At 38.1% G+C, this 21,245-nt stretch overlaps 1 protein-coding gene across 7 annotated transcripts in view; it reads right to left on the bottom strand.

Annotated features, from left to right (window-relative positions):
• Positions 1-20,980, bottom strand: part of SLC13A1 (solute carrier family 13 member 1) — a 28,333-nt gene extending 7,353 nt beyond the window's left edge. The window contains exons 1-12 of one of the 7 annotated variants that reach the window (XM_015852992.3): positions 20,845-20,976; positions 19,714-19,842; positions 18,924-19,060; positions 15,328-15,515; positions 14,710-14,767; positions 14,313-14,379; positions 13,644-13,807; positions 9,194-9,313; positions 7,935-8,033; positions 7,744-7,845; positions 1,001-1,104; positions 100-209 (exon numbers count right to left, since the gene is read on the bottom strand). In XM_015852992.3, coding sequence (XP_015708478.2) covers positions 100-209; positions 1,001-1,104; positions 7,744-7,845; positions 7,935-8,033; positions 9,194-9,313; positions 13,644-13,807; positions 14,313-14,379; positions 14,710-14,767; positions 15,328-15,515; positions 18,924-19,060; positions 19,714-19,842; positions 20,845-20,943 — 1,377 coding nt within the window. In that variant the 5' untranslated portion in view covers positions 20,944-20,976. Of the gene's footprint in view, positions 1-97; positions 210-963; positions 1,105-5,282; positions 5,704-7,743; positions 7,846-7,934; positions 8,034-9,193; positions 9,314-13,643; positions 13,808-14,312; positions 14,380-14,709; positions 14,768-15,327; positions 15,516-18,923; positions 19,061-19,713; positions 19,843-20,844 lie in introns of those variants that run through there. The other 6 variants (XM_015853002.3, XM_085523728.1, XM_085523703.1 and 3 more) reach the window with 6 other exon arrangements.
• Between the last annotated feature and the right edge of the window lie 265 nt (positions 20,981-21,245).

Here is a 21,245-nt window from a genome sequence, read left to right as displayed (position 1 = left end):
TTGCTAAAATAAGCCTATAATCTTGAATCCACGGCATGACTGAATTCCTTCTGATGTGGGTCATGGTAATTTCTCAGTACCATCTATAAATTGCATTACCTCACAGCCGTCTGCCAATGCAAACCCACCACCAACAAGAATAGCAATTTCCCAGGGCATGCATGACTGAAATTCCTTCCAAGTAATCAGTGGAGTATAACCAAAAGCAGCTAGAGAAAAACAACAACAACAACAACAACAAAACACCAACATTTAAAAACATCTTGCAAAATATCTTGTATAATTTCTCCAAAGGAATACTTGGGAAACTCTAATTATTATAACTTGAAGAAAATCTTTGAGAGGAAAAACAGATACCTCCTGGTACCTGCTCTAAACTATCTCAGCTTGACAATGACAATTACAACAGTTTCCAACAGTAGAGCATTGGCACTTCTGCCTGTAAGACAGCTATGGGGTAACAGTAAGATTAACTTATTCCATAAAATTGTACTGTTCAGACAGATTACTGAGCAAACTCTCTTCCATTTAGGGTCTGGACTTATTTTCTCTGGGTTTCATTGATGTCAGTATTAGAACTTAATGCATAAAGAAGACAAGACAGAAACATACATTAATGGAAGTAAATTCCATTTAAGGGGATAAAAATAGGAACTGATTCATTTTCCATTTGGAATTTTACAGGGTACATAAAATAAGCATAACACTTTCGAAATAAACACAGCCCTGCCCAGTGTAGCCCTATTCAAAGCTCAAAGCAGTCAATGGAAAACTGGTTTCTATTGTAGTTGGAGGTGCGTAGGCAGCAGGCTGCTATGCAGCACCAGATCTTTATGCTCACATTGCCTGAGCATTACTTTGGGCTTCTTCTAGGACAGAGATGCTTTAAGGCATTATTCTGCATTAACATTAGCATTTATGAACATTCTTTGACATAATGCAATTAATTACATTTATGGTTACCTTATTGTAATAAAATCCACATTGAAATTTACTTAACTGTTTTCTCCATTCGACGTCTTAGTCAATGTTTTTGCTGGAATAATAAAGAAGAGGAGGCCAATCACTAAGGCAGTTGTTGAATCCGTAGCATAGCCTTTATATCTAAGTTAACAAGAGTAACACAAGAAAAAGATGTGTAAGTAGATATAGGCAGAACAATAGTCTGTTATATTGTGTGTTTGAGACCAGGTGCTGGCAGTGGGCATGCAGGGGTCTCTCTGAGGAGAGGGTGGGGCTGCCCCATGTCAGATGCATGGACCCAGCTGTCAAAATGGCGCCAACTTTGTGCAAGTAGATTTAAGGAAGGGTAAAGCACCTCATAGAGTGAGATGTGAAGGGAAAAAAAAGGTTGTGAGATACAGCCCTGTGAAAATTGAGGTCAGAAAAGGGGGAGGTGCTGCAGGTGTTGCAGCACAGGTTTCCCTGCAGACCATGGAGGAAAGCATGGTGGAGTAGAGAAAAAAGTATGAGGAAAGATGAACATAAAGGAGCTCTTTCAGACATCAACATCAATTCCCCCTCCCCCTATGCCACTCAGAGTGGGAAGTAATGTTGCCAGGGGTGAAGGAGTAAGTTTGAGCCTTAGGAAAGGGAAGGGTGAAGGTGCTGTTTTAAGATGTCTTTGTTTCCCATTATCCAAATCTGTTTTAATTTGTAGCAAATTAAATAATTTTTCCCTGTGTTGAGTCTATTATACTCATGGCAGTAACTGGCATCCTTGTCATTATCTGCACTCATGAGCTCTTCCACAGCATTTTCTCCCTCTCTCTTGTTTAGCAGGGGGACAGAGAGAGCAGCCAGGTGGGTATCTGCAAGCAGGCCAAGGTCAACACACCACGTCCACAGAATTATCATGTCAGACCTGTAAATTAATCTGCTTGTGTCCTGAGGAAATGTGTATTATTTTGTCATACAGAAAAATAAGCTGGAGGAGGGAAATATTTAGTAATACCTGGTGTTTAAACTCATTTTCATAGTTCAATGATAAATTTAATGATTTTAATATGCTCTGTAGTAGATCCAGTCCAATAGGCCTGGAGCACTGTGCCTACCCATGAAGGATGATGCTTCTGTAGCTAAGAAAAAACAGCAGAGCTTTATTATCATCCTCCCTTGTCTGTCACCTCTAGGGTCATAGACACAAGCACCATGTTTACTTTGATAATTTCCTGTGCATGAAAACTCTTTGCACCAGTTCTTAAGTTGATCCAATTTCCTTCAAACTTGTACAGAGTAGCCACAAGGTCAGGCAAAGTGAAGAGCTGACATCTAGAGCTGTTTTAGCACATCCATCTGATTCTATTACAAATTGATAGATGGCAAGAAATACCATCTTATTTAGTTAAGACAGTCATTCAACAAAATATAATTTTGCTGAAGAAAATTAAATCCAACACTTTTTAAGGTCTGTATTTTTTATATACTTTCTGTAAATTATTATTTTTCCTGAACAAATGTATTTGTCCTCTCAGCCTGATATCATGTACCTTGCTGCACATGCAGCTGTAATAGGTATAAGCATAGCTTCCCAGAGGATTTCAGCCTTTTCACTAAATAGGAACGATCATCCCCTATTACAGGTTACAAACATATAATCTAATAGTTCTTTTTGCTTCAACAGTGTTCAACAGAGATTCACAAAACCTTAATGTGCATAGCACACTGACTCATAGGGGGGTAAGGCACCAGCAAAGGCTGCCCAGAGAAGTTGTAGATGCCCCATACCTGGAAGCACTTAAGGTCAGGCTGGATGAGGCTTTAGGCAGCCTGAGCTGGTGGATGGCACCCACAGCAGGGGGTGTTGAAACTGGATGATCGTTGAGGTGCCTTCCAACCCAAGCCATTCTATGATTCTGTGAGATATGAGATCACAGCCAGTACAGCTTTAGATAAAACTGTCTCAAACGGAAACTGCCAAGAAAGGTGAAGTGGCTCTTTAATACATTTTGTCTCCTGTTTTCTATTGTCTGCTAGCACTGAGGATTATTTTAAGAAAAACAGTTTATTATTTTGTAATGGTACTTTAAGGCAGAGGGTTCTGCTCATATGACACCTTTAGCCTAGGTCCAGGTACACTGGAGCTAAAAAGCAGAAAATACCTTCTTCTGGCATCCTTGGTTGGAGTCATGGAAGAAAACAGGATTTAGACAGAAACAATTCACGCTGCCACATTCTTCTCTGCAGCTGTATTCCCTCTGCATAGTTCCATTACTCAATGAACCACAGAAGAGATGAGGGAAAGAAACTCTGAGTCCATCTGCTTCAGCCACCTCTCAAACAGGGACACCCAGAGCAGGGTACTGAGATCCATGTCCAGGTACATTTTGAAGTCAGTAGACTTCACAACATCTCTGGGCAACCCATGCCACTATTCACTTATCCTCACTGTATACAGCATTTTCTAATGTCCATACACTTTTGTGTTTCAGTTTGTGTCTATTGTCTCTACCCCTGTTGGTCAGTATCACTAGAAAAAGCCTGGCCCCATCCTCTTTGCACTTGCCCTTCTGATCATATCATAGTATCATAGAATGGCCTTGGGTGAAAAGAACCTCAAAGATCATCTAATTTCAACCCTGCTGTCATGGGCAGGGTCACCAACCACTAGATCAGGCTGCTCAAAACATATATGCATTGATAAGATGCCCTGGAGCCTTCACAGCTCTCTCAGATCTTCATCAAAAAAAAAACTGCTTCAGTTTCCCTGTATTTGTGGCCCTTTGATGGACTCTCTCTAGTAGCTGTATGTCTGTCTTTTACTAGGGGGCCCAGAATTGGACACAGTGTTCCAGGGGTGGCCTCACCAGTAGAGGACAAGGATCACCTCTCTCAATCTGCTGACAATATTTTGCCTAATGCAGCCCAAGGTACTATTGGCCTTCTCAGCAAGGGTCCATTTCTGACTCACATTTAAGTGTCTACCAGGACCCCCAGGCCCTTTTCTGCTGAACCATCTTCCAGCAAGGCATCTCCCAGCATATATTAATGTATGGGGTTGTTTCTCCTTGCATGCAGGACTTTGTCTGCCCCTTGTGCTGTTTTGTTTACTCACAAGAATTAATCATTCTTCATGCCATACAGTTCACAGAAAGCCTGGGACACAAACACAATATCCTATCCTTCAGTCTTACTTTTTATGGAGACACATGTGACAGCAGACAGCAGCTCTTCTAAGATAACTGAATTTTCAGGTAAGCATTTTTCAAGGTCCAGTTTTTCCAAGATGTAAAGCAACTGCATGTACAACATTTACCTGCTTGTATAACTGCAAATTTAATTGCCCAATAAGGAAGTAAAAAAAATCAACTGGTTGGGGAAAACTCTGTGTTACTCTAACTGATACCACTGTAGAGGAAAGGACTGTTGGCAAAAGTATGCAGTGGTCGTGTATTAGCAGAAAAGAAAAGAGGAAACCGTAGGAAAACTTTATATACCCTCAGGCACTAATGTGAGGAAGAGTGAAGGAAGATCAACTTGTGTGCATCAGGTGCAGCCCAGAGTTGAAATTTTTATTTCTGATGAGGTTTGTAAAGTGTTAGCCAAAGGCCAACTCGAAATTCATCTAATTGAAGCCAGTATCCCACAGCCTGGAATTAAGCCAGGACATGGTTGGAAACCGCTGTAGCAGAAGTGATGTGTGACCCTTGGCTGTCAACAGATGGAGAGAAAACAGGTATTTTTACCCTGCACTTCCCTCTGTAATATTATAAACATAGATTAAATCATCCTGCTACCTTCCTCCAAAGAGAGGTAACTGGGGCTCAGGGCAGCACAGCAATGTCTTTGATAGACTTACAAAATTTCCATGAGAAAAATTAATTTATAAATGTTACATAAGTTAGAAATGCACTGACTTAGTATGACCAACAATGCTTCTTAAAAATGAGCTCTACTCAGTGCTGATATAGCATAAGTATGGATAAGAAAGGCCTGATGTTTCAAAAACTAGACCTTAAAAATGGAGATGATAACATCATTAAATATCAACCTTTCTGCTGGGTTCCAAGAAATCAGTGTCTTTAATTTAAAGGGGTATTCAGTAACTTGTGAGGATGAACAGAAGGGGCTGAGAACATGAACATGAGTGATTAGATTGGCGTGAATTTGATTCTTAAAGCAAAACTTAGAGCATTCCATGTAGTTTGTCAAAAAAAAACTCGTAATATGATATAATTAAACCAGGTAAGTATACTCCGAAAGTACCTATCAGAAGATTTTAATCTAGCAGAGAAAGAAAAGAACAGATGGCTGGAAGCTATATTCAGACATAAAACAAGGCGTAAATTTGTCTTGTTTATTTTGGCAACAGCAATGATTATCCACAAGACCAAACTCAAAGAAAGCAGTAAACTCCACAATACGAGGAACCTATATTTTTCCACCTGGAAATCAAGCCTGGTTGCTTTCTTGGAATTCATGTTCTGATAAAATAAATCTCTACCAGGCCTGACACACAGAACAATATAGCTGCTTCTGACCTTCAGCATGTTATAACAGGTGAGATGACAGTACTGTTTGGCTCAAGTTCCTGGGAGTGTGGTGAATACTACCTATGACCCATCCATTGGCCCAGAGGGTATTTTAGCTCTGACATTGCAACTTTGTTCCTCCAGTCTAATAAACAATCTCATAATAAGGCCAAAGCTCATCTGTGCAGGTGACAGAATTTCCCTGAGACAGGCTCTAGACTGGGATAAAATCCTGTGGAAAATAAGTACTGTAATAAACGTAAGGGAAGAAAACATTTTGTTACAGTTGTTTTCTTTAGCATGTAATTAAGAAAGTTCTGCACATACTTGTCACTATACTGAAATCCAAAGGTTAGTGAACAAATACATGAGAAATGTAAGCCACAGCTCATGCACTGTAGAAGCCCCTGGACGTAACAGAGATGAGTGCAATCCATTGATATAGGTCGTTTGCCCCTCTTTTGCTGTGTTGAAACATGATGGCTCTCTATCACTATACCTGTGCTGGCTCTTTGCATCCTAACTGGGAAGCTGCCTGGTGATCAGAAAAGTAAAACCATAAATTCCAGATTGGATGCCTATTAATGCAAATGATTGATAATTTTAAGCTATCTAGAAATGGGAAGGCCTGAATAGTAAGAAATACTTTATTTATTTTTTTCCTCTTAAAGGTTTTGTTATAGATTAACACAGGTCTTGTTTCTCCTCAGGTTACCTCACACAAATATAAGATTATGCAACATGGCATGTACTTGTATTCCTTCTCAAGGAAGACATTAGAGGCATCCACAAAGTAACATCCCCATGCAGTAACCACACTTATTTTATAGATGTTCCATTTCTTCCCTTTCAGTGAACGGAATCCTTTGACAGAGGTAAACAGACAACTTCAAATAGGGAAAGTGTCGATTTCTGGACTGGAATAATCCATTTGAGTCATACAGCCCAAATCTGAGAGGTTGTTTACAAGGTCTGTTTGTCAGTATCAGGAGAATTTCACTAAATGGTGCTCAACGAGCACTGAATGTTAATGTGAAGCAGAAAGGGAGGCAAAGCCAGCCTGATTGCCTAGCTGACAGATTGCTTGATTAGGTCAACACTAAAAACCCTTTAAGAACCCCATGATTCATATGGGACGCTGATCATCAGTTCTATTGTCGTGATGTTGAGATGAGGGAAAACCTGTTCCTGTTACTAAAAAGTAAATCATTTTAAAACAATCTTAGCTTTTATGCACTTCTTAATGCTGTTTTCACATAAAAATATTTTTTTCACTTCATTTTAAATCTTCAAAGGGCTGCAATTATTCCTTGTAACAAGAGAGAGAACCTGAATGATGGGAGAACGCTTGAAGAGGAAAGGGATGATGGACACATGTGATATGTCATTCATAGTGGAGACACAGAAACACAAAATGGAAAATTACCATCCAAGTCTATTTCTGGCCTTGGACAGAGTAACAAATGCTGACTCTGTAAGGTCCTAAACAGCACAAAGTCCTGCTCCTCCCAACTACTTCCCACTACTCTAGAGCAAAATTCAGACCTTTGTAAAAGAAAGACAGCACCAAAATTACAGTAATTACAGCAAGACATCCAGAACTATAACAGGCATCACAGCATTACAGATTTATGTAAGACCAAACAATTTCTTAGTGGAAAAAAAGAAAAAATCTAAAAGATCCTGAGAAGGGGACAGCGTAAACAAGCTGCAGCAGAGGGAAAAACAAAACAAAAAAAAGAAACATAATAGCACACAAATAGCTCCTGCTTTTTGGCAACGATTTAACTGTGACTTTTCACAAGTTGTATATGAACAAACAGAAATTTATATTAATAGCAAGAGAGCTATCAAAGCAGAGGATGTTTGCCTGTACTCACAGAAGTTGGACTGCCAGTAATGGCAGTAGATAAAAAAACCCTATCCAAAGGTATTGTTCTTGTAACTGTAGATTCGATGAGGAAACAGGAAACAAAAACATCAGTCATTATGCCTTCTCTATCACCAGATCAAGTCTAAGAGGTGGGCATAATTACTTTTAGTAGACATTTTGTTTCATCTTGCAATGTGTTTGGGACATTTCAGATGCTGCACACATAGATCTATGAAATCACTGGAGTTGTACCTTCTGCATATATACTACCAAGGTTTTTTAAAAATTGGAATCTTTCCAGAATGTGAAAAGCATTATTTTTAATATATTGTCAAGAAAATAAGCTACATGTTTAAGACACGGTGCTGCTCATGTTAGTGTATTAAAAAGATGACTTACTTTGGGAAAAGTGAAGACCATCCTGGAAAGAAGCCAGGATCTCTGGTAAACCACAGCAAGGTCATTAAGATGAACAGGACAAATGTAACAATTTCTGGGTAGCTATAGCAGAAAAACAATATGTTATACATCTTCTTGAAATCATATTTGGATTTACTTGTTCTTGTTTGCTAATTTATAGTGTGACATACCTCATTGGTCCAAGCTTCTTGTATTCATCCTGAATCACCTTTGCTGAAGCCTCTTCTCTGGCTGTTTTTTTCTTGCCGCACTTGAACATATTTTTAAAACTGGAATGTTAATCAACAATATTAGAGGAAGAATTACGAGTGTATACAGAAGAAAAAATGTTCTCTCTTTTCAGCTAGTAACAGCACTTTATAAAATAAGTTTTTCACTTTACAATGCAGTTTCTCCCATTTAATAATCATATACTAAACTAAGTATATTGGAATTAATAGACAAAGTCCACTGGGAAATTGAAAGAGGCAGCAATTAAATGTGTCCTGCTATTGACTAACTCATTTGTTTTCTCCTGTAATGGGTTTAGGACATTTCAGATACAGCACACAGGAAGGATGAAGCTTTAATCATGGGAACTAATTGAAACAATTAAGTGCATAACCTATCTATGAAATGAAATTCATCCATGATTTTGTTCTACTCTGCTTTTTGATGAAAAAGTTAGCAATGTATAAGTAGCCGGAATACTGATCAGAAGAACAGTTACTACAAGCTAGGTTTTCATTCTCACAGTGTTAACAAGAACACTATCAAATCAGTCAAGAAAAATGAATACATAAATGTTCAGATATGGAGCGGTAGGTTTGAGATAACATTATGTCTGCTTAAGAGTAGGCAATCTCAGTCTTCATCTCTTGTACCATACCTATTAGTGAAGCTGTGGGAGAATCAGCCAGAAGGGAATAGTCCTATATCAAACCTTAAAAGCACAAACTTTAAAAGGAAGAAAAAACATTCCATACATATACATCTTAGAAAAAAAGGAACTTCTTTCCTTTACATTCAGAACTGTAATCATCCAGCTTATAAAGCTGGTATTGCTCAAGTATTCATGTCAATCCCTGATTCCAGATAAGAGCAATGTCTGAATGTCTTTACCATCTTCAGGTCCCAGACTAAAATTCATATAATTTCCATATTCATTAGCTTTGCATGCATACACTACTTAATGATGATGTGTGTGCTTGAGGGGAAGAGATATAATTTGCAATATGGACTTTTCATACTGGGCTGAGTAGTCAAGGATCTTTATTTTAGAGAATTCTTGTTTCCTCCAGAGACTCAGCTGTATTAATCAGAAAAGCAAGAACACTGTTGCTGAGTTATATTTCTATAAGCCAGTTAAGCTTAGATACAATATATGATACTGGTACAAGATAACTTATATCATACACCTTTAGCTTTATTGACTGCAACATTTACTTACTCAAATCCAAGGAAAAGCCACTGGAGCCAGACCCAGCACAGCAGCAGAATAATAACTGCGATGGGGATAGAAAAGACAAACCAAGATCCAAAATTGATGCACTGGCAACCTGGATAACGTCTGGATTAAAGCAAAAAAGAAAAACCCAAACTACATTTAGTTCAGTTTGGCAAAGGAATATAGACATGTGAGAAGTACCAGAAAGCCCTGCTCCAAGAGAGTTCTTTTGGTTGGCAGCTGCCTTCAGAATGAGGTGGCCTCTGGTATCATCTTCCTTCACCCTCCCATTCTGTTCCTGATCATCATGACTACTACAGGAACTGACCCTGCAGCTATGCCACAGTTATTTAAGCATCTTATCAGCAACAGGTCTGTGCATCTTCCTCTGATCTAGGTGTGTCTCACCTGAGTTGAGAAGGCAAGGAAGAGCCAGTCACAGTATTAAGGGTCTTTGGGACTGCAAAGAAACAGAACTTGAAAAAAAATTGTTCTCTGAAAGAAGACTTTTAGCACAAGCAAATATATTTGAATTAACAAATAAATTTGAATGAACTTAGAAGAGAGCAATAGAGACAACACTGAGATATTTATTATTAAAGGTTCCATAAGGGATTAAAATCTCATTAGAAATGAATTTATCTCTACTACTTTCCAGGACAGGTGAGAATCTTTATTTGTCAGTTGGATTGTTTCTCAGATTGTGTTGTCTCTATGAGGCGGCCATCATGTACTGTTTACAGATGTGCATCTTACAACCAGAACTCACCCTGCCAAGTGTATTTAAAAAGAAAGAGTAATGGGCTTAAGTTTTCTGAAATAAATACATTTACTGTTTAAAGAGATAGATGCCAGGAAGGCAAAAGGGCCAGTTAAATGAATTCTGCTTTAGTTGGCCAAGTCACTCTTTGAACAGTTTTCTCCATCTTTGAGCACCTCCAGCTCTGCTGAGAGACTTTTCTGCTAAAAGTGAGAAAATTCTAGCCTTCGTCCTTGGTTCAAAGATTGTATGAAAAGGAAAAAACAATGTCCAGAAGGAGCCTGCAATGACTATTTCCAATTATTATCCAATCTTCTATATTTCATGCCTTGCCATATGAAAAAGAATTGTGATGGTCACAGAAGTCATTGAGGTGATACTTATAATGGATAATGTAATAAGTAATACTTATTACAAATGTTACCTCATATGTTGTTCAGTTCATAATATTTATCTATATTTTTATGTTTACATACATTGCAATTAAACTGGCAGCTGAGACTGAAGTAAAAGTCCTACCCACTTCTTGGGATGGGTGTTCTAAATTCCAATCGTTGATAGTGCTGACAGTGAAACTGGAACTTGAGAAGACATTAAGCTATTACATACAATTTATTGATTATAATTTTGAAAGCAAATATTCCTGGGGTAGATCAATTTAAAAAGTATATATTATATAGCACTGGTTGGATTATCTGTTACAGTTAGATTACAGGTCTTGCTTGAGGCAAGGATGGAAAAGACACACTGAAGTCATTTCATTGTAGGATTTGCTCTTCTTCAAGGAGGAGAGAGCACTGTTTTCTCCATTATGCTATATTTTCTGGTGACTATTTCCCCCCAAAACCTTCTCTCAGTTTTCCTCTTTCTCTGCTTCTAGGATCCCTGGTGCCACTCTCACATGGTCCAGCTGCACACCTTTACCTGTAGCTCAGGAGAAACATCTTGGTCATGTAAAAGAGCTTTGAGAAAGTCTGTACAGCAAGACAAGAGAGGTAAAACTGCTGCTATGGGATAACTGACAGACTTGAGCAACATGAACAACTCCAGAGGAAAAGCACCAGTAGGGAAAATGATAAAATAATAAACAGCATTAAAATATGGAGTCAGAAAAAGGGACAAAGCACAACCAAAGATCTGTTCAGAAAGCAATGAGGTCCAATCTATCTCATTCCCCTGGCAAATAAAAGCGTCTGGGAGTCTTATGGAGGTGATGAGCAGGCAAATGCTTAACTGTTTAATGGGCATCTTCTCAGTATCATAGTCAATTTTTTGTGTCTCTGTGTACGCAATTAAAGAACTGCAACAGATACAAAGAATATAATAACACTAATGGAGAAAATCCTCAGCCATAGAACGCTCTTTTTTCAGCAGCCATCAACATCAGCTGAGTATTTTCACTAACCATGAACAAAAATCTGCATGATGCACTTGTAAAATTCTGAACCAAAGGAGGCAACCCACTGTTGCTGTCATCACTGCTGAAATTCACCACCTACCGCCTCACTGCGCTCACAGCTACTGTTTGGCCTCCACCAGCAAGTGTCAGTGAATATCAGTGGGTACCATATTTTCTGCATGGAGGAGCTTAATGACACACTTCTGCTTCACGTGCACTTCCATGTGAGACACCATTTTGTCAAATTACCCCTTTGCTGCCATCTGTCACACAGCAACAACATGTAATGGGATATCGGTGAAAAGGTTCAGTTTCTACTGCTGTAGAAACTACCACCAACATCCACCTCTGATGTCCTGGGCTGACATCATACAGAGCAGCCTTCATAATATATATATTCTGTAGTTAATTTACATAAATAACAAATCATATTTTAATTTTTAATGTTTGTTGTTAAAACATATACAAAAGAGAGCAACAAAACCATAAAACCAGTGAGATACGTGATCCTGTTTTTGTGAAACTACGGAACTGAGCTGGTTTGATGGCAGTGACTGCCATTCTCATTGAGCTCTCAAGTTGTTCATCAAAGATTTTTGATGAAATTTTACTCTACCTGTACTTCATCCTTGAAAATACTTATTCAAAAAAGCACATCCACCCAAAAGCCGTGACATGAGTGAGAGGTGACATCAACATTGCCACTGTGTGCTTCTGACCTGTGGAACATGGCTTCATTGCTATCCTTGGTGTGTACAGCTCTCTTGCTAAATTGTCTTCCTTATGATGCTCCTTACGATGCTTATGAATTATTGTCCTTATAATGCTTATGATGCATAAAAATGGACTGCAAATGTGTGCAAGTCACACTAATGGGTCAATTCCCACTTCATTCAGGACATAAATACAATTGAGACCTCATACGAGAGAGGTGCAAGACAGTTAAATAGAAAAAAATATTTGCACAGTGAGATGGTAGATACAGCTTCAGTTAAGGATTAGGCTCAGTGGTTGTGTAAAGATTAAACAAAAAGCTGGGGGGTATGACACTGGATTACACACAGTGCTCCATGTACACCCTATATTCCTAGCAGATTATGAAGACCCAGTCAGAGAACAACAATCTGCTTATTTTTTTCTTGGAGAGGTTGTTAACAGTTAAGACAAACTGGAAAAATTACAGCTGCAAGACAGTTTGTGTCAAGTTCCCTAAAACTCAGGGCAAATGAGCATGAACAGTTCTTAACCCTAGTAATCAATTCTGGATTCTGCTGGGCTGGTGAGTACGAAGCCAGCTTGAACCAGAAATGACTGTATGTTTAAAAGTTTAAGTCTGAAGACTTATAATGCCACAGTCTGACCTTTTTATTTGCCTCTCCCCCTCTCCCCCAACAGGCAATTTCCGTATTGTTTCTCTTGTTGCTATCTGCACCAAAGCTTCTCATAGCACAGACAGATTTACAGACCATACTTCAGATCTCTTTAGAAGTTCGCTGAAGCCAAATTTAATCCATTCACAGAACACAGATTGGAAGAAAACCTGTCGGTGCCTTGTCTTTCAATGTCTCACTGTCCTTAATACAAAAAACGGGCAGAGGTTAATAACAAGATTGTTGTTTCCTTCTTTTTTCCCCTATGTTAGAGTTGGAATTCTTCTGACAATAAGTAGTGGAATAATTAAAAATAAATAAAGCAGTCAAATAAGACCTACTGTTTTTTCAAAGCATCTGCCAAGTTTTACTGAGAAAAGGAATGTTAAAAAAATAGTGATCTAAAACCAAGGCGTCCAATTGAATACCCAGTTTCTGATTGGTTTGAAATCATTTCCTTTTTCTTTGACTGACTGACCTAAATTCCTCATTTCAGCAATGCACCGAGCATGGCCTCCTGAAAGTCTCCTAATATGTTTTGCCAAGAGGACATGAACTGAGCTCCTGCTCCACTTAGAAATGAATAACTTTCCTAGTTAGTGTCTCTCATACTCATGTTAAGGTAATGCCTTCATCTTTTTTGCATACAGCTATTCAAAGATCAGAGTACCACTCAAGCAAAGAATGGCCATCTTTTCTGTGCCTATATTGGATGATCATTTACAGGCTTTCCCAGGGTAAGTTAAATACAACCATGCAATCTCTTTAACAAAAAATAATGAAAAGAAAGTAATAGAATAAAGTGCTGTGAAATCAAAGGGTAAAGTTTCTAATGCATTTTAGGGGAGCCATGTGAGAGCTCAGGAAAGAATAGTTGAAATTCTGGATTAAGAAGAATACAAATAATTTAATGTAGTCTCTTACGTATTGAAGTGCTCAGCAAAAATCAAATTAGTCGATGTTCCTGTGATTGTTGTCAACCCTCCAATGGTAGCAGAATAAGCAATACATAAGCACATCACTTTGAAAATCCCACTGTTTTTGTCCTCTCTGCTTTTTCTCCCTGTTTCAGCAGGTGGTAGGTTCTGCTTAGTAAGAATATAATAATAATAATCAAGCACAAAAATAGGACTCAAAGATGTCCCAGAACAGTGTGATTATTTCCTGGTAATATAGCCATATGCTATGTGGTTTGGTTTGCTATTACTACAGTACTCTACTACAATTATTCATGCAAAGAGACAGAAAGGAGAGTCAAATCCTGAAGTCTTTTGCCTGATCTGTCTCACTCTTTTATGCAGGAACTTCATTTATATATACTTTATACTTCTTTTATATATAGCAAGTGATATATAGAGTCTCTTTACTGTAATTACGTAAAATACATCCACAGCACAAAATCACCAACAAAATAAATAAATAAGCAACTGAACGTATATGGGTAACTACACGTATATATCTTGCTCACATGAAACTAACTTAATCAATAGCAGCGCTATGTAAGATGGAATGAGATTTGGGTTAAAGCCAATTTGCACATATTGGCAGCATAAAAATAAATAAATAAATAATTAAAATAAACAATTTAAGTACCTGTTCCTTTTCTTTTTCATTTTCCTTTTCAATTGTACAAACAGTGCTCCCCATATCGTTGTCATACCTGGGAAAGCAAAGGTATTAATTGTAATAAACAGATATTCTATGATGGCTTACTTGAAAGTAATACCTCCTATTTCATTATGTCAGCTTGCAACATGAGAGGCTGATGTTGGCATACAGGCTTTTGTTCATCCATGGTGAAAATACTAATAATAGTGACTACACTGAAAAACAGTTCTTAGTAGTTGAAAATTTGCTCTATCAAACAGTGTTACTGTGCTCTTTGTATCTGTTGTAGTTTCCATGGAAATAAATAGGAGGCATTACTTTCAGTCTGATCAATGTACTTAGAAGAATTCTTAAAAGAGAATTTAGGAAATGAATAACCTACCCATTCACTTGTTTTCTCTTCTCTTTCCAGTCACTGTTTTCACTTTGTCCTATATTTTCTGTAAGACATTGACAGGAAAAACAAATAAGTGCTTAAGGGTACCAAAGTGGAACATCTCCATCAGCATGTCTCTTTCCATGCAACTTTTTATCATCACATGAATAAATCTGAAGTGCAAAACAGTTTCTACATGACTCTTGTTACTGCAGAGTCTCAATCTTCTAATGATGAGGAATCTCCTAAATTAAAATTCATCTGTGTAGTTTAGATTTATTTGTTCTTCAAACATTGCCCTAGAGCTGAAAATGCTCTTTTCTCTTGCAAACACTTAACCTCCAGTGCATTTATGTTCTGTAGTCATATGTCTTACCAGACTTAGTTTTACTAGTCTGGGCAAACCACCCTCTTGTCTCCACTTCTCCTGCTGTATTCTGCACTTGGTCAGTTTGAATTCAGGTTGGTGAATGGGAGAAGGCTCATACAAAGCAGTCAAAGAGACATCTCTCAACAAAATGCATAACGATGCTATTACTTCCCTAGCCGTTCAACTTCATGTTAAAAGATGTCTTAGCACGCTGCAGAGTGAGAGTGGGCAAACAACCTGCCCTGCATGTCTACCGTCTAGTTCCAGTGCCAGGTTGGTGGAGCCATTGGAGCAGGACATCTCCAGCATGTCAGCTTCTGCTTCAGCTCGGGTGATCTGCTGAGCTACAGCCTCCACAATTGGCATCACCATGGCAGCAGCCGAAGTGTTGCTGAGCCACATTGACAAGAAACCGCAGCTAACCATGAAGCCCAGAGTAAGCCTGGAAGAGGAGAGAAGAGTCTGTTACTGTTACAGCAACATCTCTTTACTGTAAAAGGAAATCTTTTTCAACAGAAAGCTTGAGTTTAGGAAACGATAAACATCTTGTAATTGACTGCTGTGGAAATTGATGAATTAGAATGATTTTGATCAAATACATGTTTTCTCTGAAATATATTTAGTAATATGAGTCAAATACATTTATAAATGGAAATGGAAGCAGTAATGTTTATTCACAGAATGATGCTGTGTACAAATAATCTCTGAAGAAAGAGCAAATAATCTCTGAAGAAAGAGCACCATGCATATCACAAGCTCAAATGAAAGTTAAAATGGCTATACCAGCACTATTAGTGCTGTAGTGTAGAGGCTAGCTCAGAACTCTAGGCTTATCCCTTAGGTTCCACCCTCTGGATACCAATACAGATACTGCAGGGATAAGTATTAACAATTTAGTAGCTGGTGCTTAGTTCTTAATCCAGTCCCAAGACAGCTATAGGGATTATTTGTGCTTCAGTAAATGTTATATTAAAAGAGGAAGCAAAGGTCATTTTAAGTCCCAGTCTTGTCTTGGATCAGCTTATGCTAAATTAACTTCAAAATAAGAACTGCACCAGATATTCGTAGTCATATCTGGTGAAGTTAGGTTGATACAGACCAGAAATTAATACAGAAATACAGAGCACATTGTCATTTTTAGTGCATCTCTTGGAGATGTAAATGAGAGTATTTCTCCTGACTTTCCATCCCAAAGTGTTGGCAGCATCATTAGAATTCTGCCACAAATCACCACACTAAGACAGCAACTAGTAGCAGGGGACTGTGGCGTCACAGTATTCTCTGAGAACTCTGTGCAGTTTGCAAAGATCCTTTCATAGTTTCATAGTTTCGTGCGGGTTGGAAGGGACCTTAGAGATCATCAAGTCCAGCCCCCGGGATTCGAGCCTCTGTGTAGCAGAGCGGCACTTCTACCACTTGCGCCACAGGGGGATTCGAACTCCGGGCCCCAGTGTTGCAAGGCGGTGTTTTTAACCACTGCGCCACCGGGGCACACATCCTTACTAGACCAAAAAGCTTCCCAAAGGCTGCACAGGATTCTGCACAAAAGTAATGTAAGCAATGCATTATTACATAAAAACAGTTTTCAAAATGCATCTCATAGCTCTCCATTTCAGTTATTGAACTTGTTTGTTCCTCAACAGGGGCACAAAAAGTTCAGTACCTTTACAACCTGCCTTTTCTCTATGCACTTTTAGTTGCTTAATGATGAAATGAGCTGCAGATCTGCGACTGGTGGGCCTAATTAACAAACTGTCAGTGATAGTGTGAATCCTGCTAACTTTATTCAGCTTTCAGTTACGCCCTCGGGTTAAAGCTGGGTAAGAATTTTGTTTTCAGGAGAAACATCTGTGTAAAAAACACTGGTCAGGATAAGTACAGTGGGTATGAATGTTTACTTTGTAGAAAAACATGATTTTAGCACAACTTGAAAGACATTTTGAAACAAAAATGAACAAAGCATTTGCTAACATCTGGCTTTGAAGAAATGTTTTCAAAACATCATAAATTTCCAACATCTGATGGATTGATGGTCAAGTGGTCATTTTGTTGAGTGTGGTGCACACTAAAACAGCTTTAAAAATAACAAAATATATCTTAACCTGTTAACCCACACTTTTTTTTTTTTTTTCTCTAAATTATTCTTGCTGAGAGTTTATAAAAGATATTCTGCACAAAACCTTGGATAATAACTTCACTGATGCTCAGCTCTGCTGTATAATGCACAACCACTGTTCTAGTTCTGGTTTCCACAGGTTGCAGAAGTGTATGGCTTATTAGTCTGCCGACCATTTAGCACAGCTCACATGATGGGAAGCCTTTTGGGACTGCTGCTGCCCTACACCCAATACTGCATTCTCCATATCCTCTGCTACAGAAGCCTCCTACATCTCCTTCCTGGTCTGGATACTTTAGTGAGCACAGGCTGTGTGGGAGTTCTTGCCTGTGGCAGTGCAACAAGAACAGCATGCAGCTCTTTGCCAGGGCACACTACTAACAAGCAACAGATGCCAAGAGACAGGAGGATCCTCTCCTTTAGAAAACACCTTATCATAATCTTTATCATAATTAGGAAACCTGAGATACGAAGGATGATGCTTTCTCAGGACTACAAATTGGAACTGCTGCAGGTTTCCTCAGCAGCTGGACACAGATTTCAGGGTCCACAGCACGATCATCATCAGTGCTCAGCACACCATCTACTTGTGTTCTCCTTTTCAAGATTTGAACCAAAATATGGGAATTCAGAACTGATCAAGAAGAGAGTGTGTAGTAATTAAGCCTGCCTAGCTGAAGAATAGAGTTAATGTCATACAGCTGAATAAGAATATAAAAATAATTTAAAAACAAACAAACAAAACAAAACAAAACACAAAGCTACTAGCTGTCAAGAGATGTGGGAAAAATCAAAGTACATGTTATAGTTAAAATTAGGAGAGACAAAGTTATGATGGAATAGAAAGAATCCAGCATTTCTAAGAAGTGTCATTATATCACTCAAGAGGCACTTCATGTTTTAAACCCTGCTTTCTACTTTTCTGACTTTTTACTTCTCATCACTGTCTGTTTCCTGACAAGGAGTCATAAGCATTGTTTGTTGTGGGAAGCCAACTTTGCTCTACAGATCTTCTCCAAAGCCTCACTGATGTGCTGTCAGATGAGTCGGGGTGCCTAAAGCTTTCCTGAGTGCTTGTAAAGCAAGAAAAGTTTTCACTTACATACATATATGCTGACAGCAAGTCAGTAGAGTGCATAATTTCATTTCCATCATCACCTCATCCAGAGGAATGTTCCTATCCCATTGATATTTTCTTCACAGGTAGACAAAACAAAAACAACAACAAAAATACCCCCAACAAAACAATAACAACAGAAACCCCATAGAGACATTGCATTGGGTGTGTTTTTCATTTGCCACCTTGACTTTCATGATGTTTTATTTTCACTTCTTGAATTATTTCTGTGTATTTGTGAAGCTTCCAGAATTGTGCAAACAGTACTTAAATATGGATACATAAGAAACACAGCTCAGATATTTGGTTGTAGGCATCAGGTGTACGAACCATCATTAAGATACAGAACCCTTATATTAATCACAGACTCATCAGGTTTTTGTTCAGAAAGATCCTTATAATGAACAAAGTCACTATAGGGAGCTTTCAGTGTTGTAATTAGTATTTCAGTGAAATAATAAAGGTGTCACCTACAAATCAATCATATCATTTCAAATATCTGTGTTGTTTCAGTAGAAAAGAATGGCTGGATTACTACTGCAGAATGAGCAATATGCAATTATTTCTGGAATTCATTGCTTTTGACAAGAATGATTGTCCTTCTGCTTAGGACTTACCATGCAGGGTTGACACCCACCAACATCACCATTTTTAAAGCCACTCTTTTGTGGAAATTCCATTTTTCTATTGATGTTGCCAAGCAAATCACTCCCATCAGCAGTAGATGAAAGTCTTTAAAATAAGCAGATGCCACCTGAAATTCAAAAACAAAAACTGTTTTTGTAAATTAAATGATGACCTCATATTAGTATTTGGTATTACCGTTTCAGTACAGACATATATTTAAATGAATATGGAAAAAGAATAGTTGGTTTAAATGAAACTGTTAGGTTTCATTAAAGCTCTTAATTTCATTTAATCTAAATAATGGTAGGTTAAGATGCATAATGAAAAGCGAGGCTTGTGCTATAACATCCTAAGACTATCAGTTATACCTAACACACAATCCAGCCAGTGAAATGCTGCCAATCCAACAGATAAAAGAACAATTTTTTAACATAGAAATGTACAATATTATCATCTGTGGTACCATCTCTTTGATATGGAGATTGATACTCAGCATTTTGAACATGGAGTCTTTATTGTGTCCTATCACTTCTGTAGCATTAAAGATATTTTACTTCTACCTAGCATTTTTTTACTGACTGGCATCCAAGTACTGAATAACAGTCTAGAAAAAAATATTAAAAACAAAGATGAACAAGTCCTGAGGACAAAGTCTGTGAGCTTGAGGTAGGCCTACTGAGACTGGCACTTATCAAATCCATGGATTAACCCATCAGGATCTTTCTTGAAACATTTTGACACTGAAATGTTTAGTATGACAGGGAAAAAGAAAAAGGTTACCTCCTTGGACCCCATTATACCAAACAATGGGAACATAAAGGCAGGGAGCAATGCTGAAACAGCCAGAGGCAAAGCTTCCGTGAGCCAAAAGATGGCAACTACAAACAGCGTGTATGCACATTCTGCTTCCTAGAATACAAAAAGCACCAGTAAGAACAGGTTCACCCAGGGAAAAACAAAAACAAAAACAAAACAAAACAAACAAACAAACAAACAAAAAAAAAACCAAAAAAACATCACAATTGCAAGAAGTCTGTCTATGTCAGCTGAGAGATCACCTGGACCTGAAACTGGTATGACTTACAGGAGTTGGATTCAGAGTACATTCCTGCTATTGGTAATCTTGCTAAGGTATGAAACTGTCTGTAACCAGTTTTAAAGAATGTCTTGAGACAGTAAAATCACTTAAATTCCACCACTTATGAAAGAGCAGAAAGACAGCTACTTTTTCCTTCTTTTCCTTCAAGCCCAATTAACCATAGAGGTAATTCTGGAGTCTCCTCTGACTATTAAAGTTGCATGCAGAATGCAACATTTAAACCTCTTGCAGTCAAAAATAGGTCACATTTTGTCTCTGCTGAATCAATTAGATTTTGTCATCAATATCAATAATGTGAGGACAGCATCTAATACAAAAATCAGAGAGATTTTCTCAGATCTTTCATTCCAGCCATTTGCTATCGTAAAACACAATATATGATGAACTTAACAAAATATATAATCAAATGAAAAGGTAATTGCATCTGTCAATTCAACTCCACTGTCAAACATACATAGCTATTTAAAAGTGGCCAAAACATAATGGACAGGACTGTCAAGGGAGTCAAGGTGATGTTAAATATGAAAAGTATTTCCTAAACAAGAAGAAAAAATAATTCAGAACTTCATACAATCAGTATGGAGTCTTAGATTAAACCTGTTGCCTTCCACGTATTTCTATGAAAACACTCTGAGCTGACCAAAGAAACACACATACAAAACAAAACAAAACAAAACAAAACAAAACAAAACAAAACAAAACAAAACAAAAAGTCCACAATGCAAACACAGTGGAATAATTCTAAGAAGATTTGAGTACCTGAAGATTTAAATACAGTGCAAAATAATTACCTCTCATAGCAGGTCACTTACTTTGGTTTTGATGATAAGCGGGAGTGGAAGTAAAAGGAGTGGGGTGAGAACAATGAGCAAGAACCTTCGATAGACCAGGAGGTATTTAAGAATCTTCATGGCTGATGGCTGGCGCTGAACTTTCCTGAAGAAACTGCTGAAAAGATAGGTCTGACTTTAAATAGCTAACTCTGATTAATATTTTTCCAAACTATCACCTTTAGCCATTGCTAAAGTGGACCAGTAAAACAAGTTAAAATTAAATCCTGCTCTTGATGGTCTTAGTGACTTTATTAACAGTAGGTTGATAAGATAAGTGTTCATCATAAACCAAGGCTAGCTGCCTCTCTCCTCATGACTTTCTCCCTGTGCCCTTCCTCATGTAATTGGAACAGGTCTTAGGCAACTACATAACCCAACTT

This window comes from Coturnix japonica, chromosome 1, assembly GCF_054131305.1.
Source record: "Coturnix japonica strain WE chromosome 1, WE-NBRP24, whole genome shotgun sequence".
NCBI classification, from domain to species: Eukaryota; Metazoa; Chordata; class Aves; order Galliformes; family Phasianidae; genus Coturnix; species Coturnix japonica.
Note: the sequence above shows the minus strand (reverse complement) of the source record. Positions and strands in the feature narration are given on the sequence as shown.